This window comes from Gymnoscopelus braueri, assembly GCF_963280865.1.
Source record: "Gymnoscopelus braueri genome assembly, chromosome: 13".
NCBI classification, from domain to species: Eukaryota; Metazoa; Chordata; class Actinopteri; order Myctophiformes; family Myctophidae; genus Gymnoscopelus; species Gymnoscopelus braueri.
In genome coordinates, this window is record NC_137615.1 from 52,978,729 (window position 1) to 52,998,469 (window position 19,741).

The 19,741-nt window shown below is 39.5% G+C and overlaps 2 protein-coding genes across 2 annotated transcripts in view; one reads left to right on the forward strand and one right to left on the reverse strand.

The window, feature by feature from the left end:
- The window catches only part of cog1 (component of oligomeric golgi complex 1), a 51,109-nt gene extending 42,503 nt beyond the window's left edge, over nucleotides 1–8,606 (reverse strand). Inside the window, exons 1-3 of the mRNA XM_080446455.1 lie at nucleotides 8,417–8,606; nucleotides 8,029–8,208; nucleotides 1,320–1,564 (exon numbers count right to left, since the gene is read on the reverse strand). Coding sequence (XP_080302581.1) covers nucleotides 1,320–1,564; nucleotides 8,029–8,208; nucleotides 8,417–8,557 — 566 coding nt within the window. The 5' untranslated portion in view covers nucleotides 8,558–8,606. The remainder of the gene's footprint in view (nucleotides 1–1,319; nucleotides 1,565–8,028; nucleotides 8,209–8,416) is intronic.
- Nucleotides 8,607–9,471: 865 nt separating this feature from the next.
- On the forward strand, nucleotides 9,472–17,689 carry smim22 (small integral membrane protein 22). Its single transcript, XM_080447125.1, has 4 exons — nucleotides 9,472–9,532; nucleotides 11,961–12,101; nucleotides 14,839–14,906; nucleotides 16,999–17,689. The coding sequence occupies exons 2-4, from the start codon at nucleotides 11,966–11,968 to the stop codon at nucleotides 17,044–17,046; spliced, it is 252 nt and encodes an 83-aa protein (XP_080303251.1). The 5' UTR covers nucleotides 9,472–9,532; nucleotides 11,961–11,965; the 3' UTR covers nucleotides 17,047–17,689.
- Nucleotides 17,690–19,741: the final 2,052 nt, after the last annotated feature.

Below are 19,741 nucleotides of genomic sequence, written 5' to 3' on the forward strand. Positions count from 1 at the left end.
CGTGGTGTTCGAGCCCGGCCCTGCCCCAACCCGACAAGGGTCTGCCATTTATAAGCCAGAGAGCCCGACCCGAAGCCAGACACCAAATTAGAATGGCAGCACTGAGGCGAAGCACCGGTGAACGCCACCGATTTTTTCTAACATCTAACAACAACCACACCCGTTGTAACTACCACCGTTAATTTAGTAGATGCAGATTTAAGATGCATTTGGACTGTGTGCTTCTGCTTGAGAGTCACTGCTGCTTGTGCCCATGGAGGGCTGGGTGACATGACATGCTTGTTGTATCATGAAGACATAACATGCCTTGACTTTGTGGATGTAACCTTGCTGCACCATAATATGTGTGTCCTTGTATACAATTTTCCTTTTGTGTGGACAATAAATTGTTAAATTGTGTGTGTGTGTGTGTGTGTGTGTGTGTGTGTGTGTGTGTGTGTGTGTGTGTGTGTGTGTGTGTGTGTGTGTGTGTGTGTGTGTGTGTGTGTGTGTGTGTGTGTGTTGTATTTGTATGCTGCACTACTTGGTTGTTGTTTTTATCATTATTTATTTGTATGCTGTAATGTTATGTTTTTATGTCGACTGAACTCTTGGAGGATTAACCGATGGGCTAAAAGGGATCCAAATCAAATCAAACAATGTGTCGCATAACACAACACATTTTGAACTTTGACAGTAGATCGGTAATTTCTGGCGAATTGATTTGGTGTGGAGGGGAAAAGGGAGGGAACCAAGCACAGACCCCTGGGGGACCCCTAATAGGGTTTACGTGGTTAATTTGGAGTGGTGGAAAAAGTACTCAAATGTTTTATTTAAGTAAAAGTATCAATACTGCAATGCAGAAATACTCTGTTACAAGTAAGAGTCCGGATTTCAAAATTTACTTGAGTAAAAGTACAAAAGCATTGGCACAAAATATACTTAAAGTGCCAAAACTTTAAGTAAAGGTACTCAAATGTTTGAAAATAGCAGATCTACAAGCTCACAACGCGTCGCGATGCGACACGTTGTGAGCTTGTAGATCGGCTATTTTCAAATAGCCTATGTATAAAATAGGACTAAAGTGGTTAATGTATGCTTTATAATATAATAATTGATAATTGCACAGTAACTAGTAACCAAAGTTGTCAAATCATTGTAGTGGAGTAAAAGTACAATATTTGAGATAGAAGTAAAAGTACTGAAAATTGGAAATACTCCATTAAAGTAAAAAAATACCTCATAATTGTACTCAAGTACAGTACTTGAGTACATGTACTTAGTTACTTTACACCACTGTTAATTTGATTCAAACTTGGGCAGCTGATGAGAGGCAGTACCTGAAGTGTCCAGCGGTGGCGACCTGTCTGATGAGAATGGGGAAGCGAGTGAGGACGGGGCTGTAGTGAGTTCCCGTGGCGCTGGTGTCCAGCTGCAGCTCTCTGTGGAGGTGACAGCACAGCAGGTAGAGCTGGGTGGCCTGCAGGTACTGGCACGACTCCATGGAGCTCCAGATCCGCTCAGGGATCTCCAGCAGCAGCTTGATCTGAGACGCCATGGTGTAGAACTTCTCCTGCCACTGCTCCTAGAACAATGAAACACAATAACAGGACTCAGGCTAGTTAGGGCTGTCACGATTACACATTTAAGTTGACGATTAATTGTCACTCAAATAATTGCGATTAACGATTTAGTTGTGTGTTTGGCCATTGAACATTGGAACGTATGCATACAATTTTAATTTCTGTTTGCCTTTTAGGGTTCCTAATAAAAAATGGCACAGAGCAGATATGACAAACAACTTAAATTTACAAAGTATTTCATAATTTAATACATGCAAAAAAAAAGAGCAGAAATAGATGATCTACAAGTACAAGTTTCTGTACTGCTTTCTGTACAGTATAAGCAATGTGGCCCTCTGGAGTGAGTGTGAAAATATAAACTCTAATGAGCACATGCAGGTGTGTGCAGGCGCGTATCGTCATTGGGGCCAACGAGGCCATGGCCCGGTCTGTAAACCCAGCTTGTCCCAAGATCCAGGGGGAAAAAACTAAAAATCAACATTAGCAGCCCCTCACCCTATTCTGTTGTAGCACAGAAAGTTGCCTTTGTTTTCAAGTGGGGCTCATTTGCATTCGGCCGAATTGTTAATGAGTGGCCATTAAAAAACAGTTTAGCCGTCAAACCGGTTCTGGCCCGGTCAACGTTAGACTCCACCAAACGCCACTGGGTGTGTGGACCCCATATAGTCTCCACTGATGATGGTTGTCCTCCACAATAAACACAGGTAATGCATTACACATTGTGTAAAACTAGGGGTGTGCCGATATATCGTCCCGCGATATATCGCGATACGTTTTCGTGACGATATGTATCGTTTTGGGGGGGGAAAAAATCGTTTTGAAAAAAAAAAAAATATATATATATATATATATATATATATATATATATATATTTTTTACAATAATAATAATCAGGCATGCAAACAGCCCCGAGGTGAAAAGGGTGACAACATGTTTTTTTTCGGGTCAGGTGTCACACTATTGCCCTATTTGGATTCAAAACGGCTATTGTAGCTGAAAAGCTACAAGTTTGCATGTCTGAATAATGCAAAAACAGAATTATTTGTTTGCATTTGCTTTTTTCTCCCCCATATATTTTCATAATAAAAAAGTGCGTATCGTATCGAAGTTGTGAGCCCAATATCGTTTCGTGAAATTAGTGTATCGGCACACCCCTATGTAAAACACAGAGAAATAACACCAACATTAATGCACATAGTGTATCGACATACAGTTGCTTATAAACTGTGTATTATTCTGAAAGCAAGGCTTAAAGGGACAAAGAGGATAATCCAAGCTGCCCATATAGGTGCAATATTGGTGAGTTTATCGTTGTTAATCAGATACTTTTCTACCTCACAAAGAGGGCTGCAAATGGAAGGAATTGCAACTTAGAGGTTATGGATACCCTCTAAATCACTTGTGGATAGTAGGTCGTAGTATATAAGGTGGTTCATACAAACATCATTCAGGGTGTCAGTGTGGTGTTGACTCTTCCAGCAGTGACAGGGTGGTGTTTGAGGTGGTGACAGTAGTATTTACATTGGGTAGTATTAGCTATTAATTCCAGCAGAGACAGTAGGGACAGTGACAGCCAGGGTGGTGTTTGAGGTGGTGACAGTAGTATTACTTAGGGTGGTGTTGGCTATTCCAGTAGTGTAAGTGTCCCCGACACTTGCTGTTTTTAACTTCAATTATTTTGGTTTGAAGTTGCTCTGTTTATTTACGTTATTTTGGGATACCTTTATTTTGATACTTCCTGTATTTTGGTTTACCTTTATTTTGAAACGTCCTGTCACCGCACCGGCACGCATTTAAACTAGCTCGCTTCACACACCCCATTCCTTTCACAACTCAGTCAGTTACAGCAGCAGAGAGACGGCGTGTGTGTGTGCCTAGCAGAGCAACACGGTATGTTTTGTTGGAAATGCCTCATTATTTCGGTAAATGTTGAACTCGGACATGTGTAGCTTCAGTGTACTGAGCAGTTTGTATTTTCCACAGTGCCTGCTGTGACCAGTGTTGACATGCAACTGTTTATGATGGGTGACAATGAATGATGGTTCCAGGTGGCATTCAAACAGAGATGTTAGCCCCTCGATAGCCGGAGCAAGGTATAGGATTGTTTGTTTTGTGTTTTCATTTGTTATTTACTTTGGGCTTAATTACTTTTGTTTGTTTTGTTTAGGTATATGATTCTTTGGTTATGGTGCATTTTGCTTTATGTCTGCTTGGGTTTCTATGTTAAATTACTTTACTTATATTGACAATCAACTAAAGTATTTTATTGTTGAATTGTACTGAAGTAATTAATTCAAATGCACTGCTTTTATTGTTGAATGGAACTATGAAATATTTGATACATTTGTAAAAGTATTTATTCTCTATTTTTCATAGTTTTCACGGTGTTGATCCATGGTGCTTCCAAGAAAAATAAAACACCCGTTGAAACCAATCCGCTTCATCATTTACATCGAGGGCGCTTACAGTGAAAACTTGACCCTGAAGCAACTCAACGTCGACACCTCCTTCTCAACTACAGCCACCCTGTACTTCAATCCACCGGCCCATCTTCACAAGTTTGTCACACTCATGCTACTCACACTACATTTCACTGCTGGACTGAAGGTTCTAAAGAGGACAATAAAGAAGAAAACAAACAAAAAAAATATGGGAAAATCCAATGTGTCTTTCAAGGTGAAGGGTTTTGAATGTGCTTTTCTGGTCTAAGGTATTTCTCAAACAGAGTTGGCCTACCAACATTAAAGGGGTAATTTCACATACATTGTGATTAATTTGCTTTGACATCATTCTTTATTGGGATTCAAAATTTGTTGTATGTGTGTGTATATACTCTGAACGTCATACCCTCTGAAGTGCTAAGTGATCAAACAATCCAAAGAAAATGTCAATCTCTGAGACGACTGTTAACATGCAGCAGCCTGTAAATCCAGAAAAGCCTATAAATCCAGAAAAGCTAACATGTGACACACTGGACGTTAATGAACCTGAAGAGGGAGAGTCCAGTGCATCACTGGTAAAATTAAGCACTCGACAAAAAACCTTTACAGAAAGGGGTCAAATGATGCATGATGAGAATACAAAGAAACATGAAAAAGCATTTACCAAAGCGTATGACACCTGGGTGCAATCTGCCAAACCCATTCGAACAGCGTTGAAAACATTTTGTTCAGAGGAGGATCTTTGTGACATGAAAAAGGTTATTCAAACCCAACACACTGTAATTAATGAATGCTACAAATCAATTCAACGCAACTGCACCCCCACTCCTGACATCGTACAGAAAATGGACGCCTGTGGTATTGTCACCTCGGAAATCAACGAAATTGTGGAAAAACACTTACAAACTATTAATCAACCCTTCAACGAGCAGCTCGCAAAAACACGCATCAGGATGGCCTTGAATAAAGGAGACTATGGCTCAATTTTCGGACACACAAACACAGAAACTGTTGTCTCTAACGCATCAGCCGAAAACCGTAAGCATTCCCGTGGAACCCATCCTCTACACCCTCCCAAGCCCCCTTCCATAGTACACAGCGACGACTCGAAATCCAACTCCAGCCATCAATCCAACACTTCCTCCCAAAGAGCCGACGCAGAAGCAGATCTCGCTGCCAAACAAGAAGCGGCCAAGGCATTGCAGGAGATCCACAACCAAGAAGCCAAACTGCAAGAGGCAAAGACAAAGCTACAGCAACTTAAAGCGCAAAGGGACATCCGAGTGGCAGCAGCACGGGTTCAAGTTTACCAACAGTTCGAAGGTGCTGCCGATCACTGCAACAACCCACCCTCTGCTCCCCCCAACACATCATCACGTCCCCACCTTAATTCAAACCCAAAGCCAGCAACATCCCAAACGCCCATTAATACAGCAGCTACTTTGGATACAAACAGTTTCACGCAATCACTCATAAACTCACTAAGTATAAATCGCCTCCCCACCCCAGAGCCAACAATATTTTCCGGTGAGCCATTGGAGTTTTTGGACTGGAGAATGGCCTTTATGGCATTGATAGATCGACAGCCAATACCCTCTAGCGAAAAAATGTATTATTTAAAACACTATTTAGCTGGGGAAGCCCTCAGGGCTGTGGAAGGCTTCTTTTATAGAAATTCTGAGGATGCGTATCAGGGAGCTTGGAGGGTTCTAGAAGAGAGATATGGAAACTCTTTCATCTTGCAAAAGGCCTTTCGGGATAAAGTAATGAAGTGGCCCAACATCAGCCCAAAGGACCCTTTTGCACTCAGAGAATTTTCCGACTTTTTACAAAGCTGTCTTGAAGCAATGCCACACATTAAAGGACTATCCATATTGAATGACTGTGAGGAGAACCATAAAATCCTCCAAAAACTGCCTGAATGGATTGTGCGTAGGTGGAGTAGAGTGGTGGTGAAGGAACTGGATCAATCTGGGGATTACCCAAACTTTTCATGTTTTGTTAAGTACATCCAGACAGAAGCAAACATAGCTTGCAACCCCATCGCCTCTCCCTTTCTGGTACATCAGCGGTCTACGGACGACAAAACACCAAGAAAAACCAGCGCTTTCCATACCAGTACCCAAAATAACGACTCAAACTTCAAACCCTCATTCACCTGCCCCATCTGTACCCAGGAAGCGCACGGCATCGCTACCTGTCCCACGTTTGCAAATAAGCCAATGGAAGAGAAAAAGGCACACATTTTCGAAAACCACCTCTGTTTCGGATGCCTAAGGCGGGGACATGGCAGTAAAGAATGTACTAAGAGACATACTTGCAGAGTGTGTAGTCGACGACATCCGACCTGTCTACATGACGACGGAGTCAAGAAACCTGTGGGAGAAATGGCGACAGAGTCCACTTCCACAGATAATCATTCGGATCAGGAGGTCCATACTGCTACAACGCACACAGTGTTTCAAAGCGCTTCTGCCACTTCAAGTATTGTTCCCGTTCTCATGTCGTCGACAGAGGAGCCACAGAGAGAAATCCTAACCTACGCCCTACTCGACACACAGAGCGATTCCACATTTGTGTTAGAAGACCTCCTTGAAGAGCTGAAGGTGAAGACTCAGCCTGTGCAGTTGAAACTCAGCACCATGACAGCCATTAACACGGTCACTGCCAGTAAGAACGTTCGAGGACTGCAAGTTAGAGGTCTGTCCTCCGAGAAACGAGTCCAAATACAACACGCCTACACCCGCAACTTTATTCCCGTACACAAGTCGTATATTCCCACCAAGAACACTGCCCTACAATGGCCTCATTTAAAACATCTTGCAAACGAGTTGCCTCCACTTCAAGACTGCAAAGTTGGCCTCCTGATTGGAAACGACTGCCCAATAGCATTGGCACCTCTCAAGGTCATCACCGGAGACGATAACGATCCCTTCGCCCAAAGAACCGTGTTGGGGTGGAGCATAGTGGGCTCTTCAAATAAATAAAGCCTGTAAAAGATGGGTTTTGTTGTGAATCATGTTTTCAGAATAAGTTACCCCGTAACATGATTGGGGGGAGTGTAAGTGTCCCCGACACTTGCTGTTTTTAACTTCAATTATTTTGGTTTGAAGTTGCTCTGTTTATTTACGTTATTTTGGGATACCTTTATTTTGATACTTCCTGTATTTTGGTTTACCTTTATTTTGAAACGTCCTGTCACCGCACCGGCACGCATTTAAACTAGCTCGCTTCACACACCCCATTCCTTTCACAACTCAGTCAGTTACAGCAGCAGAGAGACGGCGTGTGTGTGTGCCTAGCAGAGCAACACGGTATGTTTTGTTGGAAATGCCTCATTATTTCGGTAAATGTTGAACTCGGACATGTGTAGCTTCAGTGTACTGAGCAGTTTGTATTTTCCACAGTGCCTGCTGTGACCAGTGTTGACATGCAACTGTTTATGATGGGTGACAATGAATGATGGTTCCAGGTGGCATTCAAACAGAGATGTTAGCCCCTCGATAGCCGGAGCAAGGTATAGGATTGTTTGTTTTGTGTTTTCATTTGTTATTTACTTTGGGCTTAATTACTTTTGTTTGTTTTGTTTAGGTATATGATTCTTTGGTTATGGTGCATTTTGCTTTATGTCTGCTTGGGTTTCTATGTTAAATTACTTTACTTATATTGACAATCAACTAAAGTATTTTATTGTTGAATTGTACTGAAGTAATTAATTCAAATGCACTGCTTTTATTGTTGAATGGAACTATGAAATATTTGATACATTTGTAAAAGTATTTATTCTCTATTTTTCATAGTTTTCACGGTGTTGATCCATGGTGCTTCCAAGAAAAATAAAACACCCGTTGAAACCAATCCGCTTCATCATTTACATCGAGGGCGCTTACAAGTAGTAACAGTGACAGGGTGGTGTTTGAGGTGGTGACGCTAGTAGCAGTACTTCCGTTGAGTGTCAGGGTGGTGTTAACAGACACAGTGACAGGGTGGTGTTTGAGGCGGTGACAGTAGCAGACAGTACTTACATTGTGTGTCAGGGTGGTGTTAACAGACACAGTGACAGGGTGGTGTTTGAGGCGGTGACAGTAGCGGCTCATGTCCTTCACGGAGCGCACCACACCCTCGCTGCACTCCCTCATCTGGGTGATGGTGTCGGCGGCGTCGATCAGGTCGCGGTACCTCTCGCCCACCATCTGCCGCAGCTCCTGATTGATTGATTGATTGATTGATGTACTTTATTTAGTAAGACATGAGAACAACAGTACATGAAAGTACAAATTCACAATACAAGGTATACTAAACTGGAAGGCTCATAAAGCACTAAGCGTGTTTAAAATGAGATCCCCACGCACACAAATCATGATGACATATAAGAGACAGAGACAGTCAGATATACACACTACTATACTATACCTCCTTCTTCTGCTCGATCTCGCCGCGCACCCTGCGCTCCACGCCGCGGATCTCCTCCGTGCCATAGCGCTCGAACAGCGCCGCCGGGTCCCGGATCTCCGAGACCCGCAGGGACTGAGGAGCTGGAACCGGCTCCGACATGATGATGATCGTCCACAACAACCAAGCTCCTCCAGCTACACACTGACACTTCCTGCTTCCACGTAAACAGGATGTGTATGTGTGACGTAACGTTAAGGGGAAACAGCACAAAAAAACTATTGAAAAACAGCGTCCTCTGTGGGTTGTCATGTTCAACTCTAGCCCTGAAAACATGACTGTCATACCATGACACTCATGGAACCACTTGTTCTTCGTTTGCGATGTTTTTACATTTGAACGTTTATGTAGATGTGACAAGTGTCACATCTACATAAACGTTCAAATTTCAAATATAAAAATCTTACCCCCATGCCACGGATGTAACAAGTTGAAGCGTATTGCTCTAAGTACCCGTATCTTCCGTATTGTTCAATACAAAGTATTTTAATCTGATCAGCAGCCATTTTATGTCGTTTTTCTTTTTTTTCCTAATGTATCATAGAGTGCAATACACCTTCTAACCGGTAGTGTCGCATGGTCAAAAGCATTGGAGAGAATTTGGAGAAAATGGCTGCCGATCGGATTAAAAAGCTTTTTATTGAACAATACGGAATATACAGGTACTTAGAACTTTGGCGGCTCAACTTGTTACATCCTTGGCATGGGGGTCAGTACTTTATATTTGAAATCTGAACGTGTATGTACGTGCAAGTCAAGAGTTGTGAATGTAAAAAAAATCAAAAACCAGGAACAAGTGGTTCCATGACGCTTGTGACAGAGGAGCGTCATAAGTGTTCACACAAAGACCGACCGTTGGTTGGCCCGAGGGTGTCACGTGCCTAAAGAAAAAAAAAGAACAGATGTACAAGCTGTCAACGCGTCGCGACGCGATGCGTTGACAGCTTGTAGATCTGTTCTTTTTAGGCGCGCGCTGCACCGCCGTACTGCAAAGTGCTTCTCCGCCAACAGGTGTGTCAAGAAAGCAGGTGATTTCTAACCAGGAAACAAAGCAACTAAACCAAACAACATTGACAGGTATGTTTAAACAGGCTTAGAACAGATTAGACACTAGGATTACTCTTTGGATTCATTTGATGTAAGATGTATAATGTTGCAATGTGATTACTAGCCTACTTGAGCAAAAACCAATATAGGTTATTAGTTATTTCTCTGTTCTTTTCCAATGAGGTCAGAGAAATTAAAGCTGGTATGATATAGCCCTGAAACATAACTGTCATACCATGCCAGTCATGGACCCACTTGGTCCTGTTTTTTAAATTGTTTTACATTTACAACTCTCACATGTACATAAACGTTCAGATTTCAAATATAAAGTTCTGACCCCCATGCCACGGATGTAACAAGTTGAGCCGGACCGCGATAAGTACCCGTATCTCCCGTATTGTTCAATAAAAAGCATTTGAATCCAATCGGCGGCCATTTTCTATTATTTTTTTGTAATGTATCAGAGTGCAATACACCCCCCAACCGGTAGTGTCGCGCAATTGAAAGCATCGGAGAAAATTCGGAGAAAATGGACGGCGATCGGATTAAAAAGCTTTTTATTGAACAATACGGAATATACAGGTACTTGTACCTTTTGCGGCTCAACTTGTTACATCCGTGGCATGGGGGTCAGCACTTTATATTTGAAATCTGAACGTTTATGTAGCAGTTGTGAATGTGAAAAAAATTGAAAACCATGATCAAGTGGTTCCATGACGCTTGTGACTGACGAGCGTCATGTGAACCATGGCTAGGGCTGATACAAAATGCAATAAAAAAATAAATTTCACAGTCCTCACTCCTCAGATAATAGAAAAACTCATGTTGACTATATTTGACCTAATTTATATATATATATATATATATATATATATATATATATATATATATAGCATAACCAAGTTGAAATTTTTTTATCATTATTTTAGTAGGTTTTATTTATTTTCAGAACAGGTCTACATTTGTAACTCGTAATGTCCTAAATACTACTAAACACTGGAAATGTAACATTTAAGTTTGTTCTATAAGAAATTATAGAACAAGAAATTAAATTAAATAACATTTAATTTAAAAAGGGGGAAACCGTCATTCCAATGTTTTGTTCTCTTATTATACCTTAATTGTGTGTGTCCCAATTCAGTTTTTTATATTTTATTAGGCAAAAAATGTAAACATCACAATTACATTTATAATACTTTGACTAAAAGGTCTGTCCAAAAATGTCCTTGCAGTCTTGTTTCCATTGAGGTCCTTGCTATTCATTTCATAGACATATATAGTAGCAACTATATTCAGTTCATATATATATAGTATATAGTATATAGTTCAAATATCAACACAAAATACAGAGAAAATAACACTATGTACAAACAAAACAAAGATGCATTAAAAAAAAAAACTTTAAGTTGTGTTCATGACAGATCGGATGACTGGAAATTAAAACAAATTTTGTGTTGTTGTAGTCACACATCACAAACCAGACGATATTTCCTTACTCCAAACCTTATTTAGCAAGTGCATTTAGTTGTGTCTATTGTGACCAATATCAGTGAATCTTTTTTTTCAGCACACAGGGCACTGTGCTTTCAATCACTTTCTTTATCAATGTATTAATCCAAGTTCATAAAGGTTACAAATTAAACAATTGATACATTTGGTCATGGAGTATTCTATTTGATCATAATACCTGTCACAGGTATAAAACCTTCAAGGACCCCTGGGGGTTCCCGAACGCCATATTGAGAACCACTGATGTAGGCCAGTGGTTCTCTAAGTGGGGTCCGGGGACACCGAGGGATCCAGGGGGTCCCCCAGCATAATTAGTTAATATAGCATCACAATCATTTTAACCACTTTAACCATATTGTATACTTTGGCTATTAAAAATAGCCGATCTACAAGCTCACAGCAGCAGCGTGTCCTGAAAAATCTTGAAAATGTTTTAATTATTTAGATGTTGTTTTTACAAATCTTCGCTTGAAAATAATTTCAGATGGGGGTCTGTGGCCAGAATGCATATCAATGTGAGCATCCTTGACATGAAAAAGTCACTGATGTAGGGCAGTGGTTCTCAAACTTTTTCATGTCAAGGACCCCCAAAATGATAGGTATTTGGCCGCGGACCCCCATCTCAAATATTTGGTTCCAGGGACCCCCCAGAAGCAAAGATTTGAGTTACAAATGTTCGCTTAAAAATATATATATATTCAAAGGATTTGCACACACTTTCCAGATCTACAAGCTTATGAGCTTGTATATCTGCTATTTATGAATAGCCAAAGTATATAAAAGGTTAAAGTGGTTAAAATGATTGTGATGCCACATTAACACATTTTGCTGGGGACCCCCTGGAACCCCCCCATGGACCCCTGGGGGTCCCCGGGCCCCACTTTGAGAACCACTGGTGCAGGGCACCGTTCTTCACTGTCATGTATGCCTTGTGTAGTTTGTGCTACAGTGACGATGGGGATGATGAAGAGGGATCTGGGAGAAGAGGTGAAGGAGCAGTTCAATGACATTGTGTCCAGGTTCGAATCCAAAGAGTTCTTCCAGTCTGACTGGGACATTGGCTCCTGCGCTGTCTTCTTCATCTTTATTGGTAAGCTAGTCCTGAGCAAGTGTGGGCAAGTTAATCACTTAAATAAAACATGCAAATGCATTACTTATTACTTAGTTGCGATCAAGAGTAAATAGTTACATTACCAAGTTATATTACTACATTACTTTTGCTATCCAATAATTAGCAAGAGGGCACATGTTTAACTCATTAAGACACATCTGTGTCATTTTAAGATTTCTTTGGGCTATTCAAAAATAGCAGATATACAAGCTCATAGCGCGGCAGCTTGTAGATCTGTTATTTTTTTTTAATCGTGAAAATGTGTGCAAATCTTTTAATCTATATATATTATATAATATAATAAATATTATATATATATTTTACTCAAATCTTTGCTTCTGGGGGTCCCTGGAACAACATATTTTGAGATGGGGGTCCATGGCCAAATACATATCATTTTGGGGGTCTTTGACATGAAAAGTTTGAGCACCACTGATATAGAAACATATGTTTTTTTTTTTAACTGTTAGGATTTAGAAGACATTTGTAGAATCTGTAGAATTTGAGTTACAAATGTTCGCTTTAAAAATATATATATTCAAAGATTTGCACAAATGTTCATGATTCTTCAAAAAATAGCAGATATACAAGCTCATAGCACAGCACTCGTGCCGCACTATGAGCTTGTAGATCTGCTATTTTTTAATAGCCAAAGGAACATGACAGATGCGTTCCCGGTCTAAATGGGTCAAAAAGAACACTTTAACAATACAACATCATGTGTTCATAGCTTGTAGATCTAATCTTTTTTTCACATGTGCATGAAGTAGACTATAAATTATAGACTTTATTTAGTCTATCTCGGTCAAAAACTAATCACGTTCATTGTACCGCAGTAACTCAGCGTTATTTGGATTCATAACTGTAATGACTGTAACATTATTACTGTTTTGGCTATTGCAATAAGTTACACTACTAGTTACTGGGGAAAGCAATAATAATATTACGGTATTACTTAGTAACTATCCAACACTGGTCTTCAGAACAATATCCTGTTTCATGTTAAAGCTGCTACCCATTCTGGCAGGGATTCGAACCCAGGCACCCTGCACAAACACCAACATGTTTACGGTTGAGCTGTAAGGGAGAGCTGGTTTGAGCGGTTTTTACTTTAATGCAGTACCTCATGTCGACCAGTAGGTGTCCTACCCGACCACATAATCTACATTTCTCAATAGAAGGGCAGGTAGACCTTCTAAATCAGGTAGAGCAGCTACAGCCACTGAAGTTCTGCTAGTTATAATGTATTAACATACACTACTAACTATGCAGTGTTTTTATTTAACAAAAAAATGATGGTTGCTTTAATTACATTGAACTTTTGAATATTCAGCTGTTTAGTTTCTACATAGCAAATATTATAATGACCGATGGAAGCAGGCTTGTAACCTCTCTATAGGATTACTCTTTCATTTGTGGCTGTCATTGATGCCCACAACCACCAAACCAACACACTGAACAACAAAATGGAGTCGGTTTTCCTAGTACTTAACTCCTCTCACCCATGGTTTCCCACAAAAGTAACACAATGGTTCAAGCTTTCTTTATTGTTACATCTTATGTACAGGTGCATTCATTTAAACGTCCTTTGTACTGGTTCTTCACACAATGTGGCAGCAGTAGCAAACAATAACAAAGAAATAAAAAGAAGAAAAAGAAGAATCAAATGGCAGTATTAAGACAGTTTGCAGTATTTTGCATCCCTATTCTGGGGGAATGTTCGCCAAACAATAGCCAATCTACAAGCTCACACACAATCTCGTAGATCAGCATTTTTTAGCGAAGAGATTTGGTGTAGAGTGAAAACAGTGCGTACCAAGTAGGCTACTGTTGCAACTCAGATCTTTTATTGCGGTTTTAAATGGTTAAGACCAGGAACGCATCTGTGTAACCACTTTAGCCATTATTTTATACTTTGGCTATTCAAAAATAACAGATCTACAAGCTCATAGCACGGCACTGAGTGCTGCGCTATGAACTTGTAGATCTGCTATTTTTGAAAAATATTGAAAATTTTGCAAATCTTTGAATATATATCATATTTTTAAAGCAAACATTTTTAACTCAAATTTTTGCTTCCGGGGTGTCCCTGGAACAAGACATTTTGAGATGGGGGGGGGGGGGTCAACGGCCAAATACATTTCATTTTGGGTGGTTCTTGACATGAAACAGTTTGAGAACCACTGATTATAGCAACACGTTTTTTCCAAAAGACATTTAGAAGACATTTGTAGAATCCCCCAAAAGCAAAGATTTGTGTTACAAATGTTCGCTTTGAAAAATATATATTCAAAGATTTGCACACATTTTCACGATAAAAAAAAATAGCAGATCTACAAGCTCATAGTGCTGCACTCGGTACCACGCTATGAGCTTGTAGATTTGCTAATTTTGAATAGCCAAAGAAATCTAAAAATGACAGACAAATGCGTCCCGGTCTTAGTGGGTTAAGGTGCTTTGTGCAACGTGTTTACTCCTAAAGTTATCAGCATCTATTTGCATGTATCACTGTGTGTATGTAAGGGCTGTAAAGTGACCTCTGCCTTGTAAATGATTTTAGTACTTTTTCCACCACTGCCTGCGATACAGCAATCTGTTGATTACAGTGAAGCAGCTCCACTGTGACTTGTACACATTGATGACAGTGAGGCAGCTCCACTGAGACTTGTACACATTGCTGTCTTTTTCCAATGTTCTGTTTGCATTCTGTGTGAAGGTATGGTTCTCCTGCTGATCAGCCTGGTTCTCATCCGCTGTTGCTGCTGCTGTGGATGTGATGAGAAGGTACACACCCATGCACACATAAACACACTAAGGCCGCTCGTAGCGTGGCACTCGGTGCCGCGCTATGAGCTTGTATATCTGCTATTTTTGAATAGCTAAAGTGTAAAATAATGCTTTTTACCTCAAATCAAAAAGTGACACAGATGCGTTCCAGGTCTCAATGGGTTAAGCCTTCAGCTTTGATCCAAATTTCACGCAAATCGGTACACATGATCTCTATAGTCAGGTGATCAAGACGGATCTGTTTGATTTTTCATATTCCATCCTGATTGGCTAAGATTGACATCTAAAGTTTGCAGGAGTGGCCCGTTTTGAACAAAATGCCGCAAATCATGAGCGCAGCGTCCGATTGCGGTGAAACTTTGAACGCACATTTGCACTACGTTGAGGAACAAATGCCACCCTTTTCACATTGGCCTGTTATAGCGCCACCAGCAGGTCAAATTTAGCAAAACACATTTTTAGAACAAAATGCCTCAAATCATGAATGCAGTGTCCGATTGCCGTGCACGGCCTAGGAAGAAATGGCACCCTTTTCCCATTGGCCTATTGTAGCGCCACCAGGAGGCCAAAATAACCTACCTGACCTGGCGGAGACCCAGCTAACTCTGGTGGAGTTAGCTGGTTTAGCAGAAAGTTTGAGGATCCAATGGAGTTAGCTGGTTTTGTCATAAGCGCTTTTTAATGCTTTTCATTGGTTCAATATTTTTTGTACCAACACACAGACGTAAAGGGTGTTCAATGGCCCTGATTTATAGAATAAAATGCAAAAGCGTCAAAATGGAGTTAGCTGGTTTCTGCCGGACAGCAACGATATATATATATATTTATATATCAGCAAACGATTAACCATCGTTAAATGAATGTTCTAAATTTGAGTGTGTACCCATGGAGCTACACAGGGAACTTCCCTCTTGACGGTTTGAAACCACTCCTGTAGCTAAAGAAGGTACATCACATGAATTTAAATTCTTATTTGCCATGACAGTCATGTGGATTCCATAGGGTCTAAGAGTACATAGGTTTAGAATGATAATGCCAAAACACAAGTTTACATATTGCACTAATAGTTTAGGACAGTGGTTCTCAACCAGTGGTCCGGGGACCACCAGTGGTCCTTGGGGGGTTACCATACCTCAAAACCACTATACCGCTATTCAAAAATAGCAGATCTACAAGCTCTGATCTGCTATTTTTTTTAAATCTTGAAAATGTGTGCAAATCTTTGTGTGTGTGTGTGTGTGTGTGTGTGTGTATATATATATATATATATATATATATATAAAGGGTCCCTGGAACAAAACATTTTCAGATGGGGGTCCGCGGCCAAATGTATATCAATTTAGTTGAAACCACTGGTTTAGGAAACGGCACGCTAGTGTGGCAGGCCCCTTTCAAGCCTTTTCACAAATCGTAGATTGAGAGTAACTAAGTACATTTACTCAAGTACTGTACTTAAGTACAATTTTGAGGTACTTTTACTTTACTGGAGTATTTACAATTGTCTATATTTTTACTTTTACTCCACTACATCTCAGAGACAAATATTGTACTTTTACTCCACTACAATTATTAGAAAACTACTAGTTACTAGTTACTTTGCAGATATAAATTATATATACATTTTATCCCTAGGCTATTTGAAAATAGCCGATCTACAAGCTCACAACGAAAGCGTTGTGAGCTTGTAGATCTGCTATTTTCAAACATTTTAGTACTTTTACTTTTGGTACTTTAAATGGTAAATGGTGCATTTATATAGCGCTTTTATCCAAAGCGCTTTACATTGATTGTGCCATTCACCCATTCACACACACATTCATACACCGATGGCGGAGGAAACCATGCAAGGCACTAACCTGCTCATCGGGATCGGGAGCAATTAGGGGTTCAGCGTCTTGCTCAAGGACACTTCGACACTAACTCTGGGGGTTTCCAGTTCACTCTACCCGGCCACTCTACCCCTGAGCCACTGCCGCCCCATTGATACTTTTACTTAAGTAAAACACTTGAGTACTTTTTACACCACTGCTTTTAAGTTGTTGTGAGTTGTATGTATTTATTTCAATCATGTTCCTTGTCTCCTGAACAGCCTCGAAGACATAAAGTTGGAGTTGAAAACATGGCTCTGGAACCCTGACGAGGGGATCGGACTCAAAACATGGCTCTGGTATACTGACGGCTGGATCAGGACCACACTTACTACACTGAAGAAGGATGTCATTTCTACAAAGTGGTTGTTTTTATTTGTGTAGATCATATAGTTTCTACTATGTCATTTATATTGCCCAGCACTTTCACACATGTGCCATATAATAACAAGCACTTTTAATCTTTGCTCATAATGGATCGGTGGTTCAACTGGTTTTAGATTCAATCTGAATATTATATTGACCGTGAATTCATGACTCAATATGTCAAATGCAATATTAATCTCCTCTAAGCATATTCACTCCATTAACATATTGGAGTGAATATATCTATGCAGCTAAAGAACATGACATTAAAATAGCATCTTTTTTATTGCCAATGAATACTCTTAAATGAATAATATTTAACTATTGCATAATATCAGTAATGCTTTTATTTACTTACAATTTGCTTTGTTCACCTTGCTAATGTCAAATAACTCACTGAACAGAATCCTTATTTTGTATTTTTACAGATGTACAGTACATAATATCATTTCCTTATCTTGTTGGCATGATATGTAGTTTGACAATACATCAATGTTATTAATGTTTTTATGGTAAAACATGTTCAAAATAAAGATAATTTCAATAAGTAAATACAAATCATATTTTGTAAATGTGATGTACAACAAACTAATAGCTTATCACTGAGACATAACCATAAAGTGTTCTCAAAAGCAAGGAAGATATAGGCTTACTATGTTGTAGTACTCTCTATCATTAATTAAATGATGTCCCAGGTCTAAGATTTAAAACAGGTGAGCATTAGATGGCAGTATACAGTGAGAGAGATTACATTGCAATGGGTGAAAGTGTAGTTGAACTTCATGTAATAGTGCTTGCTCCAATAGAGCGTAACAGTTGCTATGTTTTTCAAGTTGTTTTTCAATGTAAAATAACTTTCTTTTCATTCCATTTCACTTATATTAAGAGTTTTAAATGACTCGTTTTAAAGGGACTACGCCATGAATTTTAACATTTCTTTCTTTTTTGTGTGTTTTTGGTCTCCCCTACCTCTCTTCTATCCCCAAAAAGACCCCAGTTTGAACACTCAGGCTTTCACAGCAAATCTGGGGTTTTCTGTAAATTGATCTCAAAACAGGCCAAACTGATTTTCACCCTGACGTGACGTGACGTGGTACAATACCTCCCGTTTTTCAGTTCCAACCAAAACATTTTTTCCACCCCTTTTTTTTCTTTTTTTTTTTTTACTTTTCCCACACAGATCCAGAAGATAACATGCATACAAACTGTCTCAATAGCACCCCGTGCCAAACAGGACAATGTGGTATTGCAGGTGAAAGTGCTTTATAAGCCAGAGAGAAGTTAGTTGGAATGAGTATATCTGAGGCTTGATTTAGGCTCAAACCTTTTGGAAAACGTTTGAGGGACATAAACAATATGATATTATTATAATTTATTTTTTATTCATGGTGTAGCTCTGATATATCAATATTATTTCTATAGCTCTGATATATCAATATTATTACTACTATAGCTCTGATATATCAATATTATTACTACTATAGCTCTGATATATCAATATTATTACTACTATAGCTCTGATATATCAATGTTATTACTAGCTCTGTTATATCATTTATTTATACTATAGCTCTGATGTGTCAATATTATTACTACTAGCTCTAATATATCAGTGGTATGACTACTATAGCTCTGATGTATCAATATTATTACAACTAGCTCTGTCATATCAATATTATTACTACTAGCTCTATTATTACTGTAACTACTACATCTCTAATATAACTAATTGCATTATTGAAGTAGTTTTAATAGTTTAATTTCAATGTAGAAATGTATATATGTTGAATGTTATCTATGAACTCAGGGAACATAGGGATAACCCCCTTAAACAACAACATTTTGTTTTCTTAAGCTGCTGAGTTAGAATAGAGTAAAAACAAAAGTTGGTTTGGGATCTTGACCAGTGTTTTCACCTTGTTGTCAACAACAATGATGTAACTCTACAGTACAGATGCAGCATTACTGAGTCAGAGCCTCTGCCTGCTGACCAAAAGTCTAATATCTCCCCCGGCCGAGGTGGAATTCCCCTTTAGACAAGTGGTTGAGATGTTGGCTTTCCACACGGGAGACCAGGGTTCGATTCCCGGGCGTTGCACAGAGTCATTCTCTAGCATTGGCTCCTTTAGTATAACATCGGAGATCTGCACTCAGTATACTTATCTGTTGTCCTTTAAAATGCAAATATTTCTGTTATGTTGATATTGTCTCATCAAATATCTTTCAGTGTTGAGTGTCATCTCCTGTGGACACGGTCAAGGTAAAGATTAATTTAATATTTATTGTTTTGTATTAAAAAACATATATACATTTACATCTACGCATACTCCATAATTTCAGTTATTGCATATTTTTATGTCAGTTTATTATTATGTATTAAAGGAGCAATTCACCCATTTTTAACCTCAACTTTGTAAAATGTAGTGCTTCTCAAAGGGGTGCTCAGAGAACTTTGTGGAGCGCTGGAAGCAATACTGTAGCCTGTATGTTTTAAGGGGGGGGCGCTGAGGTGCTCTTGGGGGGCACCAGTTTAATATATCCACATACACATTGTCTTCATTTCATCCTCCACTTCCTTTCATTAACATTGCAGTCACA